At 44.9% G+C, this 26,388-nt stretch overlaps 1 protein-coding gene across 4 annotated transcripts in view; it reads right to left on the bottom strand.

Annotated features, from left to right (window-relative positions):
• Positions 1–82: 82 nt before the first annotated feature.
• Positions 83–26,388, bottom strand: part of CCDC68 (coiled-coil domain containing 68) — a 27,451-nt gene continuing 1,145 nt past the window's right edge. For all 4 annotated transcript variants that reach the window (XM_082242172.1, XM_082242171.1, XM_082242174.1 and 1 more), the window contains exons 2-12: positions 23,579–23,689; positions 18,098–18,240; positions 17,099–17,185; positions 13,942–14,079; positions 10,220–10,345; positions 9,618–9,746; positions 7,360–7,442; positions 6,691–6,796; positions 5,099–5,182; positions 3,731–3,807; positions 83–493 (exon numbers count right to left, since the gene is read on the bottom strand). In XM_082242172.1, coding sequence (XP_082098298.1) covers positions 445–493; positions 3,731–3,807; positions 5,099–5,182; positions 6,691–6,796; positions 7,360–7,442; positions 9,618–9,746; positions 10,220–10,345; positions 13,942–14,079; positions 17,099–17,185; positions 18,098–18,240; positions 23,579–23,597 — 1,041 coding nt within the window. In that variant the 5' untranslated portion in view covers positions 23,598–23,689 and the 3' untranslated portion in view covers positions 83–444. The remainder of the gene's footprint in view (positions 494–3,730; positions 3,808–5,098; positions 5,183–6,690; positions 6,797–7,359; positions 7,443–9,617; positions 9,747–10,219; positions 10,346–13,941; positions 14,080–17,098; positions 17,186–18,097; positions 18,241–23,578; positions 23,690–26,388) is intronic.

The following is a 26,388-nucleotide window of genomic DNA, read 5'->3' on the forward strand; positions in this document are numbered from 1 at the left end:
TACTTCAAGATGAAGGGCATGCAATAACCTTCTTCCTCTTCCTAGTGAGGATCAGCTTCATCAGACCTCCGTGCAGCATGAATAATGTTCTGAAATTTATTCTGCATGAGTTAATGAGTCAAGGCAGTGAACATTCATCACTGGTGGGGAATAGCCACAGAGCTACAGTCAATAAATAAATAAATAAGAAGCTGCCCAGTCTCCCCTGAAGCTCCTCCTCCACATCTGACTCCACTTCTTTCATTGGACAGCCATCCTGTGGTTCCAATCTACATTAACAGAAGACCAAACATGATGTGACGGATGGAGGGCGGAGGTTGGGTCGACTTTTCTCTCTCTCCTATGCATCATATTTTGAAGAATAATCCATGAAATGAAGTCAACAAAACTGGGATCCTTCCGGTGGATCTGCAAAAAAAATGGCCTGTGTTTCCTGGAGATGCTTCACTTATGGCGTCTGGAAATCATGGTGTATGGTGTACTTCCGTCAAGCCTGGTGAAGAAGAAGATTACAGGTGAGCCATACATCCAGCTACAGGTAAAACATAACTTTGTGCAAATGAATCCTGTGCCAGTACTCTGCAGTGAGTCAATAACTTAAGAATAGCCTTAAGAACTGCCGTCATCATGCTGTATAGAATAGATCAATGGTCCATCTAATTCGGCCAACTGCTTACCAAGACTTCCAGCTTCATCCCCCGGGGAGATTTGCTAGTACAACCCAGTTGAACTATCTACCTGCTCCAGCATCTTGTAATAATTTGATAGCTCAGTTGGTTAGAGTGTGGTCCTGATTAACACCAAGGTTGCAGGTCTGATCCCCATAAGGGACAGCTGCACATTCCTGCATAGCAGAGAGTTGGACCCCCTCAGGGTCCCTTCCAACTCTGATTCTGTGATCAGTTGTGAATACTCTCTTTGAAAATGGAAGCTGAATCTAGCTTTTGTGGATAGTAATTATTAGAACTATCTGGAGGAGAGAGAACTTCCCCAACGACATTCATTTTTCAAGGCAAGCCAACCATACCCTGAACATGACATTCTGAAGGTGAATTTCCGGGCCAGTATTATGGGGAACATGTGGCCTTCCAACTCCCAGCATCTCCAGACAGCCTGGTCAATGGTCAAGAATGATGGGAGCTGTAGCCCACCAACACCTGGAGGATCACAGCTTCCCCATTCCTGCATTGTAGCTTTGAGGAACCTTTAGATTCATGCAAGTGACTGGAGAGTAAAGGCACGCTCAATAATGCCTTCCACCATTTCTAGCACAGGAGTTAAGAGACTGAAGAGCGAGCAAGGAAGATCTGATTCAGATCTCACATCTGCTATAAGCTCAGTGGGTGGCTTTATGGAACCCGCTATTATCTGAGCCTCGGGGCATCTTCTGCAATATGCAGGCATCAGAGGGTTGTTGTAACCATTACTGAGATAAAGACATGCCTTGAATATTTGTGAACTGTCCATAAATGTGAAATGTTACTAGGTAGTAGGTCTGCCCTGGAACCATCTAAAACTGTTGCACATGTTGTGAAATATTCTGCTCTCTGCAGCTACATTCAGATGTAACACCAGATCATGGCTGAGCATTGAATCTGAATCAAGTTCAAGCTAGCACCTCAGTTGGAGCTGGGAGAGGCCCCAGGTCTGAAATTCTGGAGAGCTGCCGGCAGTCAATGCAGATGGGGATGGGGAACCTGTAGCCCCCTCAGATGTTGTTGGACCTCCCATGATCCCCAGCCAGCATGGGCAATGACCAGGGATGATGGGAGTTGTGGTCCAGCAACATCCAGAGGGTCACAGATTCTCCATTCTTGGTACTGAGCTAGTTTGACTCAGTAGAAGGCAAATTCCTATATCCCTGCTGGTGCTTAGAATTTGAAGTAGAGTACAGGCAGCCAAGGACCGAAATCTCATGCCAGCATTCCCCATTATTCTCTTTAGCCTTGTTCTTAGAAGCCAATCTCTCTCCCTGCCTTCCAGAAAGCAGAGCAGATGGACTGCTTATTAATAACCGAGGAGAGCAAACCAAGTGGTTGGCCTGTAATAGACACCCACATGCTCTGCATCAGTCAGAACAGAAGGATGGGCAAGACGCAGTCCTTTCGATGGACCTCGGATGAACTAGCAACAGATCGCAAGGCAAGAGCTGGCGTCTTCTTCAGCGGAGAAAGCCACGCTTGAGAACCAATCAGCAACCGAAAAGCTGTGGTGAATTTGCATGAAACATCCATCAGCATGGCGGGCCTCTCACACACATTCATTTCTACCAGCCCTTTTGAAATTGAATCAAGAGTTCATGCGGCTTCAGTGGCAGCCTGCAGGCAATTTCACATGTGTTTCGTTTGGATGGCTTGACCAAAGAGCGCATCATGCCAAAATGGCACTGAGGAAAACACCCTTCCTCCAATAGCTGGCCGAGGCCAATAAGCAAAGGGGTTTGCAGAGTTCCTATGCGGAGTAACAGACTGTCTGAGTTTGGACTGCGACAGCAAACAAATGTTATCAGCTGCCTTTTAAAGATCTTGCCACTTTGTGAAGAAAAACCTCCCTTGGTATCTAGGCTATGTGTTGCTTCCTCACTAAATAGGTTGCCAGTCGGAATAGAGTGCAAAACACCAGATAGTTTCAATTTTGCATTGTACTAGAAGGATACTGGATACTAGAAGGCGCTGGGACGCGAGTGGCGCTGTGGGTTAAACCACAGAGCCTAGGACATGCTGATCAGAAGGTCGGCGGTTCGAATCTCCGCAACAGGGTGAGCTCCCGTTGCTTGGTCCCTGCTCCTGCCAACCTAGCAGTTCAAAAGCACATCAAGCACAAGTAGATAAATAGGCACCGCTCTGGCGGGAAGGTAAACGGTGTTTCTGTGCGCTGCTCTGGTTTGCCAGAAGCGGCTTAGTCATGCTGGCCACATGACCTGGAAGCTGTACGCTGGCTCCCTCGGCCAATAAAGCGAGATGAGTGCTGCAACCTCAGAGTCGGCCACGACTGGACCTAATGGTCAGGGGTCCCTTTACCTTTTTAGAAGGATATAATCCATTCAATGATGGCAGTGAATGTCTAGTGTGAGTGTCTGGAGGCGGTTGGAGGGTGGATGGCAGTTAACGGAATGAGGTTGGATCCAGACAAGACAGAAGCACTGTTTCTGGGGGATAAGGGGTGGGCAGGTGTGGGGAACTCCCTGGTCCTGAATGGGGTAAATGGTGGCCCTACAGGAATAGGTGCGCAGCCTGGGGCTAGCTGTGTTTTTTGCCGTGGGTGAAGCCTCAAGAGCAGTGTCATTGAGGCTCCCAGCCTGTATGTGTACATAAATTCACTGGGGTGAGGGTGTGCCAAACTGGGTATTTGACCCAGGTGAAATAAGTAAATAGTTTCACCCCTGGTCTATGCCAAGAACAGAGACTATGTGGCCCTTCAGATGCCATTGGACTGGAACACCCATCATTCTTGACCATTGACCATATTGGCTGGCACTGATTTTCTGTGGTGAGGGGCCTTTGCAGTGCCAGAAACAAAACATGATGTAGGAGATGCTCGATGACACATGTTTTCTTTTACACTATTTTTTTCAGCCTTTCTATAAGCTCAGAAATTCACGACCAAGAGAGAGATGGGGACAGGGGAACTGAGGTGATCCCAATACACTGCTGCTTAAATATCCAATCAAAAAGCAATTGAATAACAAGAAAACTGCTGGATTGCTATTTTTTTTTAAAAAAAGTCTTACTTTGCTGAAACAGCTTTAGAAGCCTTTGGTCTCGACTGGCTGGAATAGAATTCCACTTTGTACTTAAGTTCTTTGTTCTGGAAGTGGGAGGTAAGAATACACATAGTTTATTTCATCCGAGCACAAAATATTAAGCTAAGTCAGGTAGAGCACATGTCAACCTCATTTATCTAAATGGTAGTGAAAACTTTCAACTAGACAATAAGCTTGGTTCAATGATAATAATAATTTTATTTATCAAATTTCTATGCAGTGGTACCTCGTGTTGTGTAACCTCCAGGTTACAGAATCTTCGGGTTACGGCCACAGCAAACCCAGAAGTGTATGCTTCTGGGTTTTGCGGCGCGCGCATGCGCAGAAGCGCTCTGCGTGTCACACGCGTGTGCAGAAGGGCGCCTCCAGTTACAAAGTTTTTGGGATACGGTTGGGTCTCCAGAATGGATCCCATTTGTAACCGGAGGTACCACTGTACTGCCCTTCATCTGAGGATCACAGGGAAGTTTACAATATAAAAATACAGAAATCCATAGCATGGCAACAAATGAAAACAATACCCACCACAGTTTGAAAGGCCATAGGTTATTTAATTAGCCTGGGAGAAGGGGAATGCTTTTGCCTAGCGCCTAAAGATGTGTAACAAAGGCATCAGGCAAGCATCTCAGGGAAGAGCATTTTGCATAGTGTTAATAACGAAATGGGGTGCTACCAGGAAGGAGGAAATTCTGATTGTAGGAACTGTTAAGTTTCAGTAACGCTCCAGCACCCCTGCAATACTTGAGATGCTACAAACCCAGTTAGAGGAACAAGGAGCTGGACCATCTGTTTGCCTATAGCAAAACTCTTAAAACTCCACTGGTTCAGAATTTCATGTACAGTGGTACCTCGGGTTACATACACTTCAGGTTACATACGCTTCAGGTTACAGACTCCGCTAACCCAGAAATATTGCTTCAGGTTAAGAACTTTGCTTCAGGATAAGAAAAGAAATCGCGCTCTGGCGGCGCGGCAGCAGCAGGAGGCCCCATTAGCTAAAGTGGTGCTTCAGGTTAAGAACAGTTTCAGGTTAAGTACAGACCTCCGGAACGAATTAAGTACTTAACCCGAGGTACCACTGTACTATAGAAACCCAGGAAAGTTTAACACAGCTTTTGCACCAATGTGCTAATTTACCAGTTGCTCTGAACTTTCTCTACGAGGGAGCATCAAAAATACAGTTCCACTGCAATGGTTTGAAGTTCCACTGTTCAAAATTACTTGGCCTGCTTAATGAAGAGAACCGCTCTAAGTTGTGCAAGAAAAAGCAACTGTAGATTTGTAGAATAGGACCACAACTTTACCATAAACACTCACACACAGTAATTTCTTTACCTTTGCTTGGAGTATCTCAATCTTTTCTTTCAGCCCTTCTATTCTTTCATCTTGATGTTTCAGTTCGTTGTTCAGTTCTTCAATCTAAAAAGAAAAGAAAATTGGAGAAATACAATTAGCAACAAAACATACCGGATGCAGTTTTGTTATATCACATCCACAGAGCTATGAGAGTGGCCTGGTTTGCACGTCACTTTAAACCACATATATACTTAAAGTTTAAACCATAGTTAAACTTGGTTCAAGGAAAGGCTCTGTCAAACCATGGCTTAGTTCCCAGCAGCATAGCAGCAGGAGCAGAGAAGGACCAAAGTGCCCAGGATTTTAGCAAGCGTGCATCAGCACACTACACACCATCGCCTTTAATCCCTAGTTAATATTAACTATGGTTTAAAGTGATGTGCGAATGAAGCACTGTTTTGTGGTTCCTCACTTCTATGAGTATATGACTGGGGTAGATTTCTACACTGTCAGCTTTCTTAAGAGTAGAGAGTACATGACATGAGTACTTGTAGGGTTGTGTTGTCTTTGCAATATGTGCAATATTTGAATGTAGATTTAAATACATTTGGCTGAGTTTCCACCAGTGTAATCCAATGACCCCTTATTTTTCCTCTGCTCCAAATACAGCTAAACTAAATGTGGACTCTGTACGGCAATTAGAACCACAAGCTAGCCGTTCCGTGCTTTTAAATGTGTCGTTGTAACATTAAAATATATAGGCTGTCCGAAACCGTGTTTGTGGGAGGGGGTGTTATTGGTCTGCTTTTGATTTTGTTCTTGCTTTTATTATGTATTTTATGTTTTCATTTTGTATTGTTATGTTGTGAACCACCCTGTATTATTCAGATGGAGGGCAGCATACAAATTTAATAAATATATTAATTAAGAAGACGACGGCAGTGACGACTAAGGGCATTTTGAGCAACGGGGATTGGGCCAGTGCCATCAATTGTCTCCACAGCAAATAGATCCATGCTTGCCAGCCAGCTGAAAAACTCAGACTTCACTGGCTATAATCAAAGTGACAAAATGTTCCTCTCCAGACCTCATCTAAACAGATACATTCAAGTAGCCACCAGCTATCAAAACCAATCAAACTCCATTTAAACAAGCCTTTCTTAGCGCTGAGATAAATGCAGTCTTCTTGGCCATGGTGACCTATTGGCCAAACTAAGTTAAATAAAAAAAAAAGAATGAACTGTTTCTGCAAGTCTTCCCAAGTAAACAGGAAGTGATATTGTTCTTTGACAAATCAAAGATGTGGGATCCTCCGCAACAAAATGTACATATCCTTTCAAAAGGATACTCCATTCCTTCGCCCCTCTGTTGTGGTTTTCTATTGTCCCCCAACAGTCAGCCAGCATTCCATGGCCAGCGAAAACCCTCATTTCTCACTGGGGGGATTTTCCCCTATGAGAAAGGTCCCCCCCACAAAAATATTTTTTGTTCACCTGCAAACCTTGAGGATTCTCCAGATCCACCAATATTTCCCACTTTTGTGTGTGTATTTTGTTGTGTTGGTTTAGCTGCCTAGAGATCCACACCCGGAGGACCAGTTGGCTACCAGAGTATGATTAGAAGGCTCTAACCTGTTGAATCACACCGTGTAAGCTTTGGTGCTGCGAATGGATCATGCGCTCCAAGTGGCTAATTTGCTCCTGAAGTGTCGAGATCTCTGTCTGAACTTTCACACAGCTGGTAGAGAGAAGAAGGGAAAGTAAGGGCGGTTTGCATGTTGGAAAATCACTACAAGGTAAAAAACTGAAGGTTAACAAAGGTGCGGCAATCTACATAAAATCTTCATGAACATTATGCCTAGGAATCACAAAGCGAGACGGGTGCTGTTACGTTCAGTTCTTTCTTGTGGGCTTCCCATAAGCAGGGCTTTTCTTCAGCTGGAACTCGCTAGAACTCAATTCCAGCATCTCTCCAGTGGGCGCCATTGCCATTCTAAGAGATGGAGGTATTCATGGCAAGTTCCAGCACCTCTTTTTTAAAGAAAAATAGCACTACCCTTAAGCATCTACTTGGCTGCTCTGAGCACAGGATCCTGGACTATGACGAGCCTTTGACCTCATCTAGCAGGGCTGTCCTTGTGTTTTTATAGATGCCTGGCCTCTTTTTAGGCAAGGGCCCAACACACACAAAATATAATGTTTCATTATTATTGCAAAGTTTGAACTATTTTTGCTATTCAAAAGTTAAATAAATGCTCATAGAAGGTTGTTATTTTTTAAAGTCATGTGTTCTGTGCAAACCTTGAGGTATCTTCAGCGTGTGACATCATCTCATGTAGTTTCTTCTTTAAACAACGTTTCTTTTCTTTCAGTGTTTTTTTCTCCTAGGAAACAGCAAAGTCACAAGGCTTTCACACTCGAGGCAATTTTTTTTTTAATGAATAAAGAAGTTTCAGAGTTTCTAAGAATGGAAGGTCGTCAAAGCTTTAATCACTTTGCATTTCCTATTTCTGCTTTCATTTTATGTAAGGGTCTGAATTCAACTGCAGCCTAATGCAGCAAGCCCCCTCCCCATAAATGGTGATAATTATTGCAGAAGGTCTGCCCAGGGCTACACATATGAACTGAGTCAACAACCAAGGGCATAATGACTCTAGCTAAATCCGAATGAACCACCTGCTTAGCACATAACACTAAACCAAGCCTTATCAAACGATGACTTGGATATATGTTCAAACCCAGCCCAGCAGCTCAACTATGGTTAACAGTCACTTGTTAACCAAGCTTTGTAGCTGGTTTATAAATCTTAGTTAATAATAACCCTGTCTTAGCATTACAGGCAAGCTCATACCTCTTCCCTAACTATGGCCATCATCCCCTAAAACGTTCAGCAGCAAAATAGAGTGTCTTGCATGGAGAGTTCTATTGTAAGAAGGTGCGGTGTAAATGAAATAAATACACAATAAATATGAAGAAAGAAATATATGCTGGTCTGTTACCTCCCTCGGCAAATCTCTCCTAGCAGTTGCAAAGCAGGGAAGATTAGCTGAATGAGATTATTACCAGCAGAAAGACCACCTGACGACTTCATAATAGGCTCGCCAGTTTTCCTCTACTATTTTCCATTGGGAAGAAGCCTTCAGAACTGTAGCAAAGCACTACACATTTAATTATTTCACATTTAAAAGTCTTCTCAATCTGACTCCTTGGCTGAGACTCTATTAATGGAATGTGATCCCATTGACTTCCAAGTTAATAACAGAACAGATGGCGATGCTTGGATTTTAAGTAATATGTTCGTTGCAATCACTTCTCATTGCTAATCACTATTTACTACGAAGGAGGTGGTGATTGTTTGCTGGCAGTGCTGGAAAGATTCTGCAAAAGGGTTTTGCCAGCATGCTTGAACGATGACAAAGAATGAGAATGGTAGGCGTTTGTAAGCTCCAAAGCTCTCTCATAAATGGGCTTCTTTCTACTAATTACCAATGGAGCAGCAAGATTTTTAAAAAAGCAAATTAAAGGCTCCTATTTGCACCCTTGTTAGAAAACAGATTCTCAGCCCTCACACAGCATCCCCCATCGTACAGCACCTGCAGACACAAGCTGAGGGCTGTGCAAGAATCCTCCCACAACCGGGAAACTTGCAAATATTTGTAGTTTTCCATTTCCGTTGCGAAAATTGCATATTCACTGGTGCAGAGAAATATATTTAACAGGCAGAGAACAATAATCAGATTCTTAGGGGGGGAAATACACACACAACCCCTTTTCCCAGCAATAGCTTGTCCAACCTGCTGTGTTCAATTAAAAGTATTAATAATACAGATGTAATGCTCAAGCAACAATCTACAGCTTTACTGGTTAAAAGGCAAACAGCTGCAAATCCACCTTTAGTTAAAAGGAAAATGTACATCCAGAACAGAGGTGGGGAACCTGATGCTTAATTCTGATTCCTATCATTCCTGAAATACTTTTTAAACATTTTAAAATCTAACACTTGTTGTTGTTGTTTTCATTATTTACATGTACATACCACCTTAATCTTCCAAGGATCTCAAGGTGGTGCAAATTGTTCTCCTCCTCTTTCATCCTTACAAAAAGCCGTGTGAGGTAGATTAGGCTAAGAGATGGTGACTGGCCCATGGTCACCCAGTGAGATTTGGGGTTTAAATTGTTTTAGAATGCTTCAAAGAAAAAAAAGTAGGTGTCTTTGCCTCCTGGGGATCTCCTTGCGGAGGAAGATTGGGATATGAATTCAATCAATGAAATTATTTATCCTGTCTCTATGTTGTCCTCTGTTCTTGTCACAGTAGCAGCCAGTCATGCTGGGAGAGGGAAGGGCCATTCATAGCTACTTTTCTGCCTTGCATGATTTTCTGCCCTCACATGTTTTCAGTCCCCAAAAAAGGGGGGGTGTATGTTTGTTCTTTCAGAAGCTAGGACTCCTAACAAACTTCTAATACGAGTTACATGTTTTGAAGGGATTGTGGTGGGGTTTGTCTGTGCTCTTGCAGAATGAGCACCCTGCACACATAACTGATGAAACAGAATTTTACCTCTTCCATCCTTTGCACCCGTTTCTCCAGTTCTTCAATCTGGACGTACTTCTCATGCAGTTGCACGTTCAGCTGGCTGAGGTGGTCCGTGCTTTGTTGCAACTTTTGTTCTTGCTCAAGCTTGCGGGCCTGCGGTACGAGAGGAGGAAGCGGTGCTCAGAGGTCCACAGGCAACCGACTTCAGTTCATTGCACACATTACAATCAACCACAGCTAATGGTTTACTTTGAAAGCAACCATCTGTGCAGTTTTGCTCATCTCCAGGGCAAACGAACCGCAATATCTGGCTTAGTGTTATGTCCGAATTGGGAATCCTGGTATGTTTTGCTTGAACAAACCACAAGAGGTAAGCCAAGAGCAAACTTTGGTTACAAATTGCAGTTGGTTGGACATTAAACAACGATCCCTGGTTCTGAACAACACCCAGGCCTCACCCACACTTCTACTTGTTTGGTATTTTCTAGTTTTGCCTTTGACCTGCTGCTTTCTCCAGAAAAGCTGCTCCTTAGTGCTAAATCTGAACTCATGGGTGTTGTGTTACCAACCACTTTCTCACTATCTATTCAAAGCAGCTGGCAGTCACTGACCATGCAAGATTATACCTTCATTACGTGAATAGCCCCTTCGTGCCTTTTCTTGAGATCTTCCGAGCGCTTGTTGTAGTCCTCCTGGAGTTTATGCGACATGTTCTTCATAGACTCCATGCCTGCTGCTCTCAAAGCGTCAAGCTGGAGACGACCAATATACACAAATTATTCATCTAGGATGTTGTTGACCATCCAGTCCCAACAAGTCGGGGTGGATAGTGATGGTGTAAAATGGGTATATTAAGATTAAACAACAGCAAGCAAAACCCCTGTAATATTCCAAATTATTGCTAGACAGCACACCAGGTTAAAACAATGCCTTAAAAAAGCAAAGGGGGATTTGAAGCTTGCTTTCTGTGGTTAGCAGCTATGTGATCAAGTGCCTCATGAGGAACACAGTCACCCAGCTGATTCTGTCATGTTGCCTCAGACCTCCTGCCACAAGTTGGGTATCTGAACACGTCTTGGGAAAATGGCCTCACAGGCCGAATTTGGTACATGGGCTGGAGCTTCTCCACCTCTGCTGTGTCTCATCTGTGAGGGCCTCTGGGTTACCTGTTCCCCAAGGCACCTAAGTCCTTTGCAGATGGGACACTGTATTTCTGTTCTGTATTTGCCTGAAAACATGCTGAGGGAAGAGTATTGGAGCAGGAACACTGTGAACACAAGAGGCCTGCCTGAGTTCCAGGTGATTCCCCACCCTTCTGGCAGGACCACCCACTTCTGTTCAGTAGGCCACCCTCAAATTTTGGAAAAGGTCTTTTGAGGATACTGGGGGAGGGAAGAGAAAGATCAGTTGCATGAGCTGCCTTAACCTCATGCAACCATTCATACAACTTAGTATCTTAGGAAAGTGTTTATACTAGAGGACAGCATCAGATCCTTTGCCATCTCTGCTTAGCACCCGGAAGCTTAAAGGTATTCTTAGCTGCAATAGTTGGCTACCACCACCAGGTGGCAGCCAAAGTGGAAGAGAGACAATAGGAAGAGAGTCCACACTCCTACATTCATCTAGACCAGTGTTCCCCAACCTTGGGCCTCCAGCTGTTTTTGGACTACAACTCCCATCATCCCTCGCTAGCAAGACCAGTGGTCAAGGATGATGGGAATTGTAGTCCAAAAACAGCTGGAGGCCCAAGGTTGGGGAACACTGATCTAGACTAGAGTTGCCATATTTCAAAAAGTAAAAACCAGGACACCCCAATTTTTATTTTTTTTATTTTTTTAAGGAAACCACCTTTTGGAAATTCCCCCCAGATGTCAAATCCGCCTTTGAAATTCTGGTAATGTCAGGGAAAGTCTGGACATATGGCAGCCCTAATCTAGACAACTAAAACTTCTTGTTAACATTCTCTCTGGGTGTGTGGATGGGTGTGTGCACACATGCACACTCATGCACACGCACAGACTGTTGTGCACACATCCATCTCTGCATATATGTGCATGCAGGCTGCTCTTGAAGAGCAGTTGACTCAAAATGTGGCAAGCATACTTTAAATTGCAACAAAATGGATAAAATACCCAAGTATGTATTATTAGTTGCCTCTGCAGGCAGCTATGGAGTATGGAGACTAACTGAGAGGGAGAGGCCGGGCAGGAGAGGTTCATTGTTGTCACGGTGGGAAATTTAAACTGCCTTGGTTTTTATTTTTTTTAACCTTCCTCCCACGTAATACTCTCTTGGTTGTACAGCTGCTTTGACTCCCCACCCTCCCCTTTCACCTTAAATTCATCTGTCCTGCTCTGCAGAAAGCCCAGGCTGTCCGGTAAACACAGGAAAGACGTGTTCAATTGCATCTGGTGGTTGCCAAGCAACTAGGAAGAGTGTGCCCACCTTCCTCCCAGACCTGCTATCAAAAAACAGCTGGGGCTTTAAGTTAAAAGGGTGGCAACACTAGCATTGGTTTGGGCATGGGGGTGCCAAAAAAGCAAGCTTTCAAAAGCCCAGTCCCAACCATGTATTTACTTCCAGTGTTTTGCAGACATGTCCATTATGCTCCACAGCAATCTTGAATTTCAACACAGAGCCTCACACTTGGCTCCAGACACCGCCAAGCTAATGCAAAGCACACCATTCCTCGCACATTCAAGGTCCAGGGGCTAGTAGCTTATGCAAACTCTTGACGGGGTCGCTTCCACTGCCATCCATAAAAACATGAGACAAGCCCCTTCTGGAAGAGGCCAAAGGTCCATCTCGTCCAACATTTTGTTCTCACAGTGGCCAACCAGTGGCCAGATGTTCCTGGGTTGCACCATTTCAAACTGCCGTGGGGGTGAGGAAAAATCGCACAATTGATTGCTCGCCCACAAGAAAGAAATGTAGATGTACCAGCATGTGCAAAACCAGCACACAAGAAAGGAGATTACATATCTCGGTTTTGGTCGGCAAGTGCCACTCCCCCATATTGTCCTCTTGGCAATGCTATCACCGAGTGAAGTCAGAGCATTTATGACCCTCCAGAAATCCTTCTTGGCAATGCCCCCCTCGCCTTCTCACCCCATCCCCCAGATGTAGAAAGTGCCAATAATCTCTGTCTATTGACACTAGCTAAATTCTTTCATTTCTTTCCAGCATTTTAAATAAAATAAAATATAACAATAACAATAACAAAACAATAACAATAACAATAATTGCGTACCCTGCACATCTGACTGGGGTGGAATCTACACATATATTTAAAAAACACTGTGAAAATGCTTTAAAAAGTTTTTTTTAAAAAAGAATATATATTAAATTTGCCATTAGCTCACCATCACCATCTGGTATCATATTTGTATAATGCACTTAAAACATTATATTTGCAGCTGCGTCCTAGGTTGCCCCAGCCACTCTGGCCAGCTTCCAACCAATATAAAAGCATAATAAAACATCAAACATTAAACACTTCCTGATACAGGGCTGCCTTCAGATGTCTTCTAAAAGTCAGATAAGTGTTTATTTCCTTGACATCTAATGGGAGGGCGTTCCACAGGGTGGGCGCCACTACCAAGAAGACCCTCTGCCTGATTCCCTGTAACCTCACTTCTCACAGTGAGGGAACCGCCAGAAGGCCCTGTGAGCTGGACCTCAGGTACACAGGATCGAGGCCATTTAAGGCTTTAAAGGTCAGCACCAACACTTTCAGTTGTGCTCAGAAATGTACTGGGAGCCAGAGTAGATCCTTTATGACTGGTGTTATATGGTCCTGGCAGCGACTCCCAGTCACTAGACTAGCTGCCACATTCTGGATTAGTTGTAGTTTCCGAGTCACCTTCAAAGGTAGCCCCACGTAGAGCACATTGCAGTAGTTCGAGTGGGACTCAGTATGACTATATGTCTATATGAACTACACTCTGGCAAATGAGCTATTTTGACTGCTTTGTTTATCCACCCCTTCTCTCTCCATTTTTTTGTATTTTAAATTGTCGTTACGCACGCTGAGATCATCCATGATGAAGTGTGGGATACAGATTCTAAACAAACAAGTGAAGCATTGGCCTTGAATGTTTCTTCCCACGGTCTAGCTTTTCATATGCAATATCTGTTTTACACGGCGAAGCATTCAAACGTGCCATCTCCCTGCCGCAGTCTGAAGTGCTGTGCTCCAGAAACAGGTTTGGTAGCTGTTTGCATATTCTAGTCCTCTCAATTTCAAAACCAACAAGGAACCAAAAATATGTTGCAGAACTAAGCTGAAACATAAATGAGATTTCTTTGTAGGCAAGGACACAGAAGTACTTATTTTACATGGACACACCTTGATCTTTAAAATTTCGTTTTCTTTATTCACGCGTGACAGTTCCTGTTCTGCTTTGTTCGTCTTTTCCACTGTCTCCTTGTAGCTGGAGGAGAGGGCGTTGTGATCAGGTCGCAATTCAGCTCCTTCAGAATATGGCTAATATGAAATCATGTTAATGATGGTCAGTTTTCCCTCATTTCATTATCATTCTGCGGACTCATTCTGCTTCAGATTAATTGGATTCAGAATTAACATATGTTGTCGTTTTCACTTTGCATCTGCTTTGCTTCTACTGGTTATGGATGTGCATAAGCTCATATGTTTATTAAAGCACAACAACAACAAAGGGAACCTTAATGTGATTGCACTAGTCCTTTGCGATTGTTTTCCAAACTGAGATTTAACCAAGGAACATATAAAGCCCAAGTGCTCCACTAACTATAGATGTGTGTTTTGGAAAGTTGTTTGTTTGCCCACTATGCATTTGGGCACCTGGTAAGCTATCACGACCAAATAATGGTTCCTGAAATCAAGGAGCAAGTTTCTGTCTATCGTTGGATACAATCGGGCGCCATTTTGAATCAAGATGGCAGACTGCATCTTTCAAAACTGCACAGCTGTTTACCACTGATTTCAAAGCTGCACTGATTTTTCTGCTTTCTTAGAGTTCCTGAACCGTGTCAGGTACAAGGCTGCTAGTAACCTATAAAGGGGGTGGAAGGAACTAAAAACTGTAGGGAAACTGCTCACATTCTGTGGTTTGAACAAAGTTGTGTTCATGCCCAATGCATCGTGCCACTCTGGACACAAAAGGTCCAGAACACAAAAGGTCCAGAACCAAAATGTTTCGGAACCCCAAAATCCAAGGGGGTTGTTAGGACGTTTGTAAAGCCACTTCCGCCCTGCAGAGGAGGTGGGATTGCGGGCGTCACGGCCCCTGTGCGATTGGGGGAATCCCCGGCCGCATCACCCCCTGGCCAGCCAATTGGCTGGCTCTGGGGGTGTGGCCTGCCCAATTTAATGCGGGTTCAGCCGGGGATCTCCCTCTTTTCCCGCCTACCAGCATACCGCTCATCACCTGCAACCAATAATGTTGTGGCCTTATTTAGCCCATTAACCTTAATAATTGTGTCATGTGTCTTTATTTCCACTGGGGGGAGCGGGAATTCACCACGCAAGTCACCCTAATTAACACAGAGAGGGTCACAACTCAGTAGGAGCATGTGCTTTGCAGGCAGAAGGTTCGAGGCTCAGTTTTGGTTGGCATCCCTAGTTAAAAAGAAAGGATAGCAGTGTCTTCTGCTTGAGACTGAGGGGAAGTGGCTGCAAGTCAGAATAAGCAATACTGGTCCAGATGGGAAAGCCATCAGCTTCCTGTGATATTAACACAGAGGCAATTGGACAAGCAGCTTCTGGCAGGCAGGCATCATTGGCGTTCCCAAGATTACTTGTGCAAGCCAAAGGTTCTTGCCCTGTCCTCATCTCCATATTGAAGTGAGACCCAAGAGTGTTTATATTACACACACACACACCCATAACAATAAAAAATCATGTTCTATTTGCTCAGCTCCCTGGGTTTTCATATTTGAAAGCATTAGCACAACAGACCTGATAAATAACAGCTTTTGATTCCCCCAGGAAGATATTCTCTGCCTGCAAGATTAATTAGCGCTTGGAACTCTGCAACAGGCAGCAAAGCCATTCTGCCTAGGTTTGCAAATCAGCGGCGGTAGACAGCGAAAAGCCACACGTAATTCCCTAACATTCTTGGTGAACATTCATCTTGCCTTGTGCCCCGAGAGGCCCGCGACCTCCTGGTTAAAAAGCAGCCTGATCCTCTAGCATTAGCTTCTCAGGACAATTGGCGAGTCCTGCCATTTTGCCCGCACAACAGTAGAAACTGAATTATTTGGCCATTGCTTTCAAAAACCTGCAGGGGAGATTCCTGAAAACACAGGGAGTTGGCCTATACTGAGTCGGACGATCGGTCCATCCAGCTCAGCCTTGTCTACACTGGCTGGCTATGACTCTCCAAGAACTAACGGAAGATGTGGGGATTGACCTTGGGAACGTCTGCATGCAAGTCAGATGCTCTGCCAATGGCCCTTCCCACAATGTCAGACTTTGGTCTTTAAAATTTCAGAGGCGCCCTGTGCAAGGCCAAAATTTGGCACCCCTGCCTGTCAGTTTCCAGTCTGCTCATTTCACTATGTTGCAAAGCCCCACAGCACCCAGTGTGGCAGAACCAGCCACATTGCTCAAAATCTGCACATGTTCTTGTGGGAGCCAAGAGTGGACATCAGTCAGCAAGTGCCTTCTTACTCTACAACAGGGGTGAGGATCTGATTTAGCCAAGGGCCGCACTCCCCTCTGGGCCAACCCTTCCAGGGCCACATGCAAGGCAGGCAGGGCTAGAGGCAAATGTTAGTGGAGCAACAGGTGTGTCTCCCATGTAAGAGGCATGAGTATAAAGGAGCTGCTTGTCAGTGGAACTCCCTTGAAAGGTGGTGGACTCTTCTTCCTTGGAGGAGGAGGAGAAGAAGAAGAGTTTGGATTTGACATCCTGCTTTATCACTAGCCGAAGGAGTCTCAAAGCGGCTAACATTCTCCTTTCCCTTCCTCCACACAAACACTCTGTGAGGTGAGTGAGGCTGAGAGACTTCAGAGAAGTGTGACTAGCCCAAGGTCACCCAGCAGCTGCATGTGGAGGAGCGGGGAAGCAAACTTGGTTCACCAGATTACAAGTCTACCACTCTTAACCACTACACCACGCTGGCTCTTAGTGATATTTGTAAGCAGAGGGTGGGTGGTCATCTATCATGTATGATCTAGCTGAAATCCCTGTATTGGAGAGGACTGAACAGGATAACCCTTGGAGTCCCTTCCAATTCCTACAATCCTACGATTCTCTGTGTCTGTCCTTCAAGAGGTATTACCAGAATTCAAGAGCACATTCCAGCCAAGCGGAAGCATTCGAGGATGGCCAGTGATCAATGTGGCCTACAGTGGGAGGATAAACACAAGGGCCAGACAAAAAAGCCTGGAGGGACACATTTGGAGCCCAGGCCTGAGGTTCCCCCACCACAGAGAAAGTGACTGTCATGCACACTGCAAGATAACTAAACACAACGTAGCCCTTGTATGATACATTTTAAGCACAAAAAGTCTTCCAAACCTTTGAATCCAGCATGATGTTTCCAACCCCATGACTTGAGTCATTTCTACACAGCAGAGGCTGAACTTTTGCTAGTGTTGATCTAATCTGCAGGAGGAAAGCAAAAGGAGTCACATCCTTGACGTTCTGTTCTTAGAAATCTAAGGCAGCAATCCTTTCTACGTGCTTACCTGGTAGTAAAGCCCTATTTGGCACAATGGGGCTTACCTCTACGTAGACATGCATAGGATTGCACTGTGGACCAAATACAAATGCCGTTCAAACGTTTCACCAAACCTCATATACCGTATCAAAAAGTGGCCTTAATATCATTTTTTTAAAAGCTTCAGTTTTCTTTTTTGGATAGGGTTGCCATATTTCAAGAGGTAAAAATCTGGACACAAAAAGCTGTTGAGCTTTTTTAGGACAATCGCCCGATAGTTCCTCAGCTGCTGCCAAGCCTGAGCTACCCACACCAGAGCCAGAGCGAAAACCCATAATTCAAGACATTTGCTTTAAAATGTCAATTCATTTATAGCTATATCCAAATGGCAGAGCTCAGTGGTAGAGCACCAAGGCTCAATGCATCTACAATGAAATTCAAACAGGGCTGTGAGAGATCTATTCCCAGAGATCATGGACAGTCTCACCCTGTCTAAGCGGTCCAGAATTCTGCTGCATTTGTGGCATGCTTCTGAGATATTCACGGGCATCTCGTTGGCCACTGTGAGAACAGAATGCTGGACTAGAAAGGCCTCTGGCCTGATTCAATGGGCTCTCCTTAAGTTATTTATGTCCGCAGACAGGCATTGTAGTCCAACAAGATCTGAGAAGCACCATGTTGGCTGCCCTTGAGCTAGCCTACCAGCTCTTGTCAGTCTGGTAAAAGGTCAGGGATAATGGGCAAGGTAGCTCAACAATATCTGGAGAGAGTGCCACATTGGCTACTCCAGGGCTGGATGGAAGACCGCTGTGGCTCTGCATAAGGTAGCGTTAATACACTCATGTGAAACATCATACCTGTTTGATATATTCAGTTTCTTCAGTCACCTCAGATGCAGTGGATCCATACAGGAGAAAATTCCCCTCTGTGCCCCTGTCCTCTCTCAAAACACGCCGTGTCACCACTAGAGTGGTAGTCATTATCCGGGCTTTTGGGTGACCTGTATCCAAAGATTGCAAGTGTTGATTTAAAAGACTTATTAAACATGGCAATGATTCAAACCAGTGGACTTAATAGGGACATGATGAAAAAATGGACATTGCAACAGGTAACCCTGGAAATCATGACAAAGGTGGGTCACTGGGAGTTATCATGCACCAATATAAGACATTATCCATGTCGACTCACAAACCTCACGGGGCCTTTGATTTTAAAAAGTTTAATGGTTTAGGCTCAACATAGTCCAACAATACTCCTGGGATCTTCCAAAGTAACTCAGGCTGGCTAACTGTACTCCAAGTTAGAAATGCAAAGAGCCTTCCCAGACCCGCTGAAAGAGGCGGTTATTAAACCGCTTCTTAAAAAACCATCTTTAGATGCGGCCACAATGGCCAACTATCGCCCAGTCTCAAATCTTCCATTCCTGGGCAAGGTGATTGAGCGAGCGGTTGCCGAACAACTCCAGGCACGCCTGGAAGAAGCGGACCATTTGGATCCCTTCCAGTCGGGATTCAGGCCTCATCATGGGACTGAAACTGCCTTGGTCGCACTGGTTGATGATCTCCGGCGGGCTAGGGACAAAGGTGAGAGCTGTTTCCTAGTTCTGCTGGATCTCTCAGCGGCGTTCGATACCATCGACCATAGCATCCTTCTGGACCGTCTTGAGGGGCTGGGAGCTGGGGGCACTGTTATACAGTGGTTCCGCTCCTTCCTCCTGGGCCGTGTTCAGAAAGTGGTGGTGGGGGATGAGTGTTCAGACCCCTGGGCTCTCACTTGTGGGGTGCCTCAGGGTTCTGTCCTCTCCCCCATGCTTTTCAACATCTACATGCGGCCGCTGGGAGAGATCATCAGGAGGTTTGGGCTGAGTGTTCATCAGTATGCGGATGATACCCAGCTCTACCTCTCTTTTAAATCAGAACCAGTGAAGGCGGTGAAGGTCCTGTGTGAGTGTCTGGAGGCGGTTGGAGGATGGATGGCGGCTAACAGATTGAGGTTGAATCCTGACAAGACAGAAGTACTGTTTTTGGGGGACAGGAGGCGGGCAGGTGTGGAGGATTCCCTGGTCCTGAATGGGGTAACTGTGCCCCTGAAGGACCAGGTGCGCAGCCTGGGAGTCATTTTGGACTCACAGCTGTCCATGGAGGCACAGGTCAAATCTGTGTCCAGGGCAGCTGTTTACCAGCTCCATCTGGTACGCAGGCTGAGACCCTATCTGCCTGCGGACTGTCTCGCCAGAGTGGTGCATGCTCTGGTTATCTCCCGCTTGGACTACTGCAATGCACTCTACGTGGGGCTACCTTTGAAGGTGACTCGGAAACTAATCCAGAATGCAGCAGCCAGACTGGTGACTGGGAACGGCCGCCGAGACCATATAACACCGGTCTTGAAAGACCTGCATTGGCTCCCAGTACGTTTCCGAGCACAATTCAAAGTGTTGGTGCTGACCTTTAAAGCCCTAAACGGCCTCGGTCCAGTATACCTGAAGGAGCGTCTCCACCCCCATCATTCTGCCCGGACGCTGAGGTCCAGCGCCGAGGGCCTTCTGGCAGTTCCCTCATTGCGAGAAGCAAAGCTACAGGGAACCAGGCAGAGGGCCTTCTTGGTAGTGGCGCCCGCCCTGTGGAACACCCTTCCAGCAGATGTCAAGGCGATAAACAACTACCTGACATTCAGGAGACATCTTAAGGCAGCCCTGTTCAGGGAAGTTTTTAACGTGTGATATTTCATTGTATTTTTGGTTTTTATGGAAGCCGCCCAGAGTGGCTGGGGAGGCCCAGCCAGATGGGCGGGGTATAAATAATAAATTATTATTATTATTATTATTATTATTATTATTATTATTATTATTCAGGCTGGAGTGTTTTCACCAGGCTTCCCCAGCCTGGTAACCTCTAGATCAGTGTTTCTCAACCTTTTTCTGACCATGGCCCCCTTCTGACCTTGTTTCCTTCCTGTGGCCCCCCTATCCTACCAGTAGAAAGGTAGCTATATTGTTTGTAAATAGAACATGTTTTATTTATAATTTTTTTAACTATATACATTATAGAATTTCACCTGTAGCTAGTCTTGTAATATCCTGGGGGGGCCTGGTTAAGAAACACTGCTCTAGATCAGGGTCTCCAGCTGTTTTGGGACTACAGTTTCCATCATCCCTGACCACTGGTCCTGCCAGCTCGGGATGATGGGAAGTCCAACAATAGCTGAAGACCTAAGTTTGGGAAACCCTGCTCTAGATTAGATTTTTTTTAATTGTGTGAACAGCCCTGAGATCTACAGCTAAAGGGCTGTACACAAATTTAATAAACATCAGATTATCTGAACCTCTTTGGCTAGGCTCGCTGAAGTTTACAGTGGGAAGTTCATTGCAATCTTGCAGGTTTTCCATTTGTGCTATAGAGCTGCTCAGTTATGTTACCTACCTAACCAAGATTACACGCAAATCAGCCATGAACTCACTCCCTTTTATTACACTAGACTTGAGTCACAGAAACCAGTGGAGCCAAGTGCTATTGCTTTATGCTGCCACGTGGCCAGTGCCAGATTTACGTATAAGCTAAACAAGCTATTGCTTGGGGCACCACTCTCTTGGGGCCCCCAAAAAAATTAAAGGAAAAAATAACTGGATGTACTTTGATAAAATGCATATTTTGTTATGTGCAAATGGCTTTAGATACCTATTAGATCCATAAATTATCATATAGCATATATTCAACACAAAAAACAGTGACAATTTGACAAAGGACAGCTGGACATATAAAGGGCCCTATTACCTTCAGTAGCTTAGGGCCTCATCAGTCCTAAATCCGGCCTTGCATGTGGTCTGCTGATATCCCCCCCCCCTCCCAGTTTTGGAGGTCTTTGAAACTATGCAAAGAAAACAAACACCATGCAAAGTTGTCTGCCAGAAGCAAAAGTGAAGCCTGTGCAGTGTGCAAAAATCAAGATCAGCAAACTTTTTCGAATTGCCACCAGCTCTGAAAAGACTATCATCTCTTTTCAGGCTTTTGTGTTCATTCCTTTTTTTATGTACATCCAGAAAACACATTAGAAAGCAACATGAATATGAAATGAGAAACAAAGACATCCTTTACCCTGACAGTGTGGAAACGCACATTTTAAAGGACAACATCAAACATTTATATTTTGCAGGACAAGAATGCAATACAGTTTTACAACACCATCTAACAGCAGGAGCATCTCCCAAGTTCACTTCCTTACAAAAAAAAGATTACAGATCGCAAACAATATACACTTGCACACACAAAAAATTTCCCTGGCAACTGGTATTATATATAACATCTCAGCCAGGTGATGCTTAACTGGTGATGCCAGATAATGTCAGGATGGGACATCAGAGGTGATGATATCATGTACACCCACAAGCAAGGTGACATGGGTCACCTTGAATGTCATTGAAGGCAAATGAACGGGAGGACAGTGAGGGCAGAGAAGGTTGCTACAGAGAAGTCTGAACTCACACAAATGTTCAAGTAAAGGTAAAGGGACCCCTGACCATTAGGTCCAGTCGTGACCAACTCTGGGGTTGCGGCGCTCATCTCGCTTTATTGGCCAAGGGAGCCGGCGTACAGCTTCTGGGTCATGTGGCCAGCATGACTAAGCCGCTTCTGGCGAACCAGAGCAGCTCACGGAAACACCGTTTACCTTCCTGCCTATTTATCTACTTGCACTTTGACGGGCTTTCAAACTGCTAGGTTGGCAGGAGCAGGGACCGAGCAACGGGAGCTCACCCCGTCGCGGGGATTCGAACCGCCGACCTAGCAAGTCCTAGGCTCTGTGGTTTAACCCACAGCGTCACCCACATTCCTAATGTTCAAGTAAGCCTAGTTATTTTCTGATAATTTGTTTGATTGCATTGATTATCCCTATTTTAAAATGAATTTGAAATTAACGAACATCTGATGCAGCCCCAGTTTCTGCAGATGGCAGACTCTGTGTCCAATGTGACCCACGGTAGCAGCTTTGAAATCAAGTCTGCTCACAGAAGAGCATTAATATTAAGTTCACATTTCTATGTACAGTGGAGGGGGGGGCAATATTATCTTGGCTGCAAAGGAAGAGAAAGAGGCAGAATTCTATTCCACATGAAGAATACTGCCTTGAACCGAATGGGAGCTGTCCCATCCCTTAACACTTGATATCAGTGATGTTTGTGTGGTACAATGGTGACATCCAGTGTTTGATGAACAAATCTCATGCCTACATGTCTATCTCTCAAATCCATCAGCATTGTAACCTTGACATGCTTGCCGGCTTTAAAATTTAAAACGGAATGTAACAAAGGAGGAGGAAGGGAGAGAGGGTTACATCACAGGGTTATGTGTATATTTACTAGATTGTTGTGCAAATACAAAGTCTAAGGTCTGGCATGGATTTTGCCACCCTGAGAATTTTTAAAGCAATTTGCGAGCTGTGATGGAAGATGAGGAAAGCTGGAAAATATGTAGACTAAGGGCTCTGCAACAGAAAGAGTGTGCAAAACACAGCAAGTGTTCGCAAAAGATGGTTTCGCGTAAATCTCGGTTGCACACCGAATCCTTTGCTGGGCACTCAGTGCTATGGCAGTTGTGGCATGCAGCAAGTTGTGGCCAGGCAGAGCAAGGGGTAGTAATTAGATGAACAGATGTGGGCGGCAGGCAATATGAGAGAGCGAGAGAAGCAGATGTAGGACAGCCAGATTTCCAGCTTTAAAGGGACAATCTTCTGTTTGAAGGGTTGTCCATCTCATGATCAGTTTGAGGATAAAGAACCATAAAAGGGGAGAGCAGCAGAGGTAACTGTATACAGTGGTACCTCGGGTTAAGAACTTAATTCGTTCTGGAGGTCCGTTCTTAACCTGGAACTGGTCTTAACCTGAAGCACCACTTTAGCTAATGGGGCCTCCTGCTGCTGCCGTGCCGCCGGAGCACGATTTCTGTTCTTATCCTGAAGCAAAGTTCTTAACCCAAGGTAATATTTCTGGGTTAGCGGAGTCTGTAACCTGAAGCGTATGTAACTCGAGGTACCATTGTATTGGCTTCATGACAGACCAGCTATTGGGACCTGGCAAACAAGAAGCAGGTGCGCATAACTATCTGGGTGAAAATCTGAAGTCTCTGACCCAATGGGCAGACCAACTTTGGTGATGTGGAAGGTCATGTAACAGAAAGGTACCAGTGCTGGGCCAGTCATATAGGATGAGGACCCACATTTTTTGACCTCTAATGAGGTAGGTTTTCAAGTGTCTTCAAATTAGGGCATTTCTCCCTACCCAAATTCCTCCCACTTTGCTTGAAGCCTAACGAGTTTTCATCCCCCCCAAAGTTAGTGTCATTACATACTTGTATTTGCACAGGTCATGTTGAAAGAGACGCTACGCTTTCCTGAAGTGCTGTTTGATTGTAGTTATCCTGTGAGCAAGAGTTCCAATAAATGTTGAGAGATGGAAGGAACTGAAAGGTTAAAAAAAAACAAGAGAGATGTGAGAAAAGGATAGACAATAGGGCCTCCTAGCTTGCAGTGGCGTAGCGTGGGGGGTGCAGGGGGGGCTGGCCGCACCGGGCGCAACATCTGGGGGTTAGGGTTAGGGGGCGCAAATCCACGGGTTAGGGGCGCAAATTACTTGCCTTGCCCCGGGTGCTGACAACCCACGCTACGCCACTGCTAGCTTGGCCCTCAACGCCACACAATTGCCTACCTCTGCATCAGATCTCTTATCTCTTTGGGATCATGATAAAACTACCTTAAACTATTTGTCTAACACACGATGGTCTATGTAGCCAATGTACTCCCCAGAAGTTGCTGGATTATCACTCCCATTTTTAACCTCCCAACATCTCTTTGAGATAGGTTTGCCTGAGAGATCTAGCAACAGACCCATGGTTGCCCTAGGAGCATCACAGCTGAGTGCAGATTTGTACCTGGATCTCTCACCAGCCCTTCTCCAGCACCCAAATCACGGCACCACACTGGCCTGAGTGAGTTTGTGTCAGAAGATTTAAACCCTGGGCTTTCCCATTCATAGAGCAGATAGTTTTTTAGCCACTATGCTACACTAGCTTCCTCTTAGAGGAAGCAGCTCTACACATTGCAGATTCTCTTCCCGGAATGAGGCTTTGCCAGTGAGAGTGGCAACATGGCAATATCCAAGAACCATTGCAATGATTCAAGTCCAAGGGTAAAGGCTGAAACATGGTCCATTCATCCTATGGGTGAACTGGCTTCGCCAGTAACCATTTTCTTTTATAGGGCAGAAGAGGATAGGGTGGGGGGAAAGATCCCAAAATCCGAGACAGCTGCTATTTAAAACACTACTCCAAGCCCAAATGGTGTCACCTACAAGCTCCAGGTACGTTTTCTCATCCCAGGTTATTACTGTCGCCACCTGGGCACACCCTCCAGTTATCACACTTAACCAACAATTTTGTGTCCTCTTTAATGACGAACAAGAAGGCAACAGTCATAGAAGGCGTCATCAGAGTGGATGAGACCTGTCTTGTGTCTCTGGAACAATGAGTCACACGGCTGACACAAGGTAGTATTTTGGGGGAATTCTGAATATTTGCTCAACAACAAAACAGAACAGAAAGTGTATCGATGTGATAAGAGCCACAGGTGAGCCTTGGGACTAGATGACCCTTGGGGTCCCTTCCAATGAATCTGTGACTTAGGTGGTTTTAGAAGGAGGACAGACAACTTTAAAGGACATAATTCCTAACTGAGCTTTTATTTGCCAAGGCAGCATTTCTGAACTGATATACCTCTGAATGAAGGAATGGTTGTTACCTTGACTTTCCAGGAAGATTTGACTGATCAAAGTTGTAAGGAAAAGGCTGGACCAACAACCAATCAAAGAGGCTCACTCCAAGGTAAATAACTGCAGCTGTAATGAATCTTCACTATTTTTTTATCATCCCTCACCAACAAAACAAATGGCTTCCCATTTGCAACCCAAGAAGAAAAAATGGAAAGATAACAATAGGAAGAGACAGGAAGGCATGCTGATAGGGCAGCCACAATGCATCTTCATCAGCAATGAAAAGAGCACAAAAAGGATAACTATTTTTTAAAAAAAGATGCACTTGTTAATTCACATGCATATAGCGAAATAATAATGTTAAATGCACATAATATGCAGCCATGCTGCTGCATTCCGTAGTACCTGCAGCTTCTGAACCAGCCTTAAGGGCAGCACCATATAGACTGCACTGCAATAACCCCATCTTGAGGTTATTGATGTATGAGTCTTCTTCTTTGGCGATCACTCATAGCTGAGTAAGATTGTCTTCTGTTATGTACTAACCTTGGATCCTAGAACAATAGGCAAGTAGGATCCTAGAATGCAACAACTGATTGGCCTGCAGGAAAAGACCATTCAGGCTCCAGGAGGGAAGCAGAATCAGCCAATCAGATGGGACTCATTGTGTAAATAATGTATATAAAGGCCTGAGGTTTGGGGGGAAATTCAATCACTGTTTTACAGGCTGCAATAAGGAACATGAAATCACTACAGGACTCCGAGTATATTTCATCTTCCGTAAACACGGTTTTAACAATGAGTCCGTAAGTGACTGTGGAGGCCAATTCTGGATCCACACGTCCTTCCACAGTGGAGACATTGGTTTCTGGGTGGGAGCTGATCACAGTGTGGATTTGCCAAGTGTGCCTTCCTCTTACCACGTTTCTCCCTTGCGTCCTGAGTTTGAGTGTCTTCAAAGACCATGACAGCTTTGGTAAAGGCTGTTCTCCAACTGGAGCACTCACAGGCCAGTGTTTCTCAGTTGTCATTATGAGTAAAGGCACATCTAGTCACCTGAAGCCAATGTGCAAGTTTACCATCTCAGTGGGAACTAAGCTGCAGTTTATGCAGAGGAATGACATTCCAAGTGAACAAGCAGAATATGCCCACATACTTGTCTAACCAAAAACAAACAAAACACCCCACCAACTCTTCATCTGAGTATTACAGATTGCTGGGCAAGTATTACCAATATTATCAAGACAGACAAATTTGTAAGTATAGAACTCATGGACAGCCAATGAAGCTGCATGTTAGAAGATTCAGGAAAGAGATAAGGAAGTTCTTCTAATGCATAATTATAAACTACGGAACTCAATCCCACAGACTACATCCCTTTGAACTCTCCGTTTC

The sequence above is a fragment of the Podarcis vaucheri genome, assembly GCF_965113315.1.
Source record: "Podarcis vaucheri genome assembly, chromosome: 11".
NCBI lineage: Eukaryota > Metazoa > Chordata > Lepidosauria > Squamata > Lacertidae > Podarcis > Podarcis vaucheri.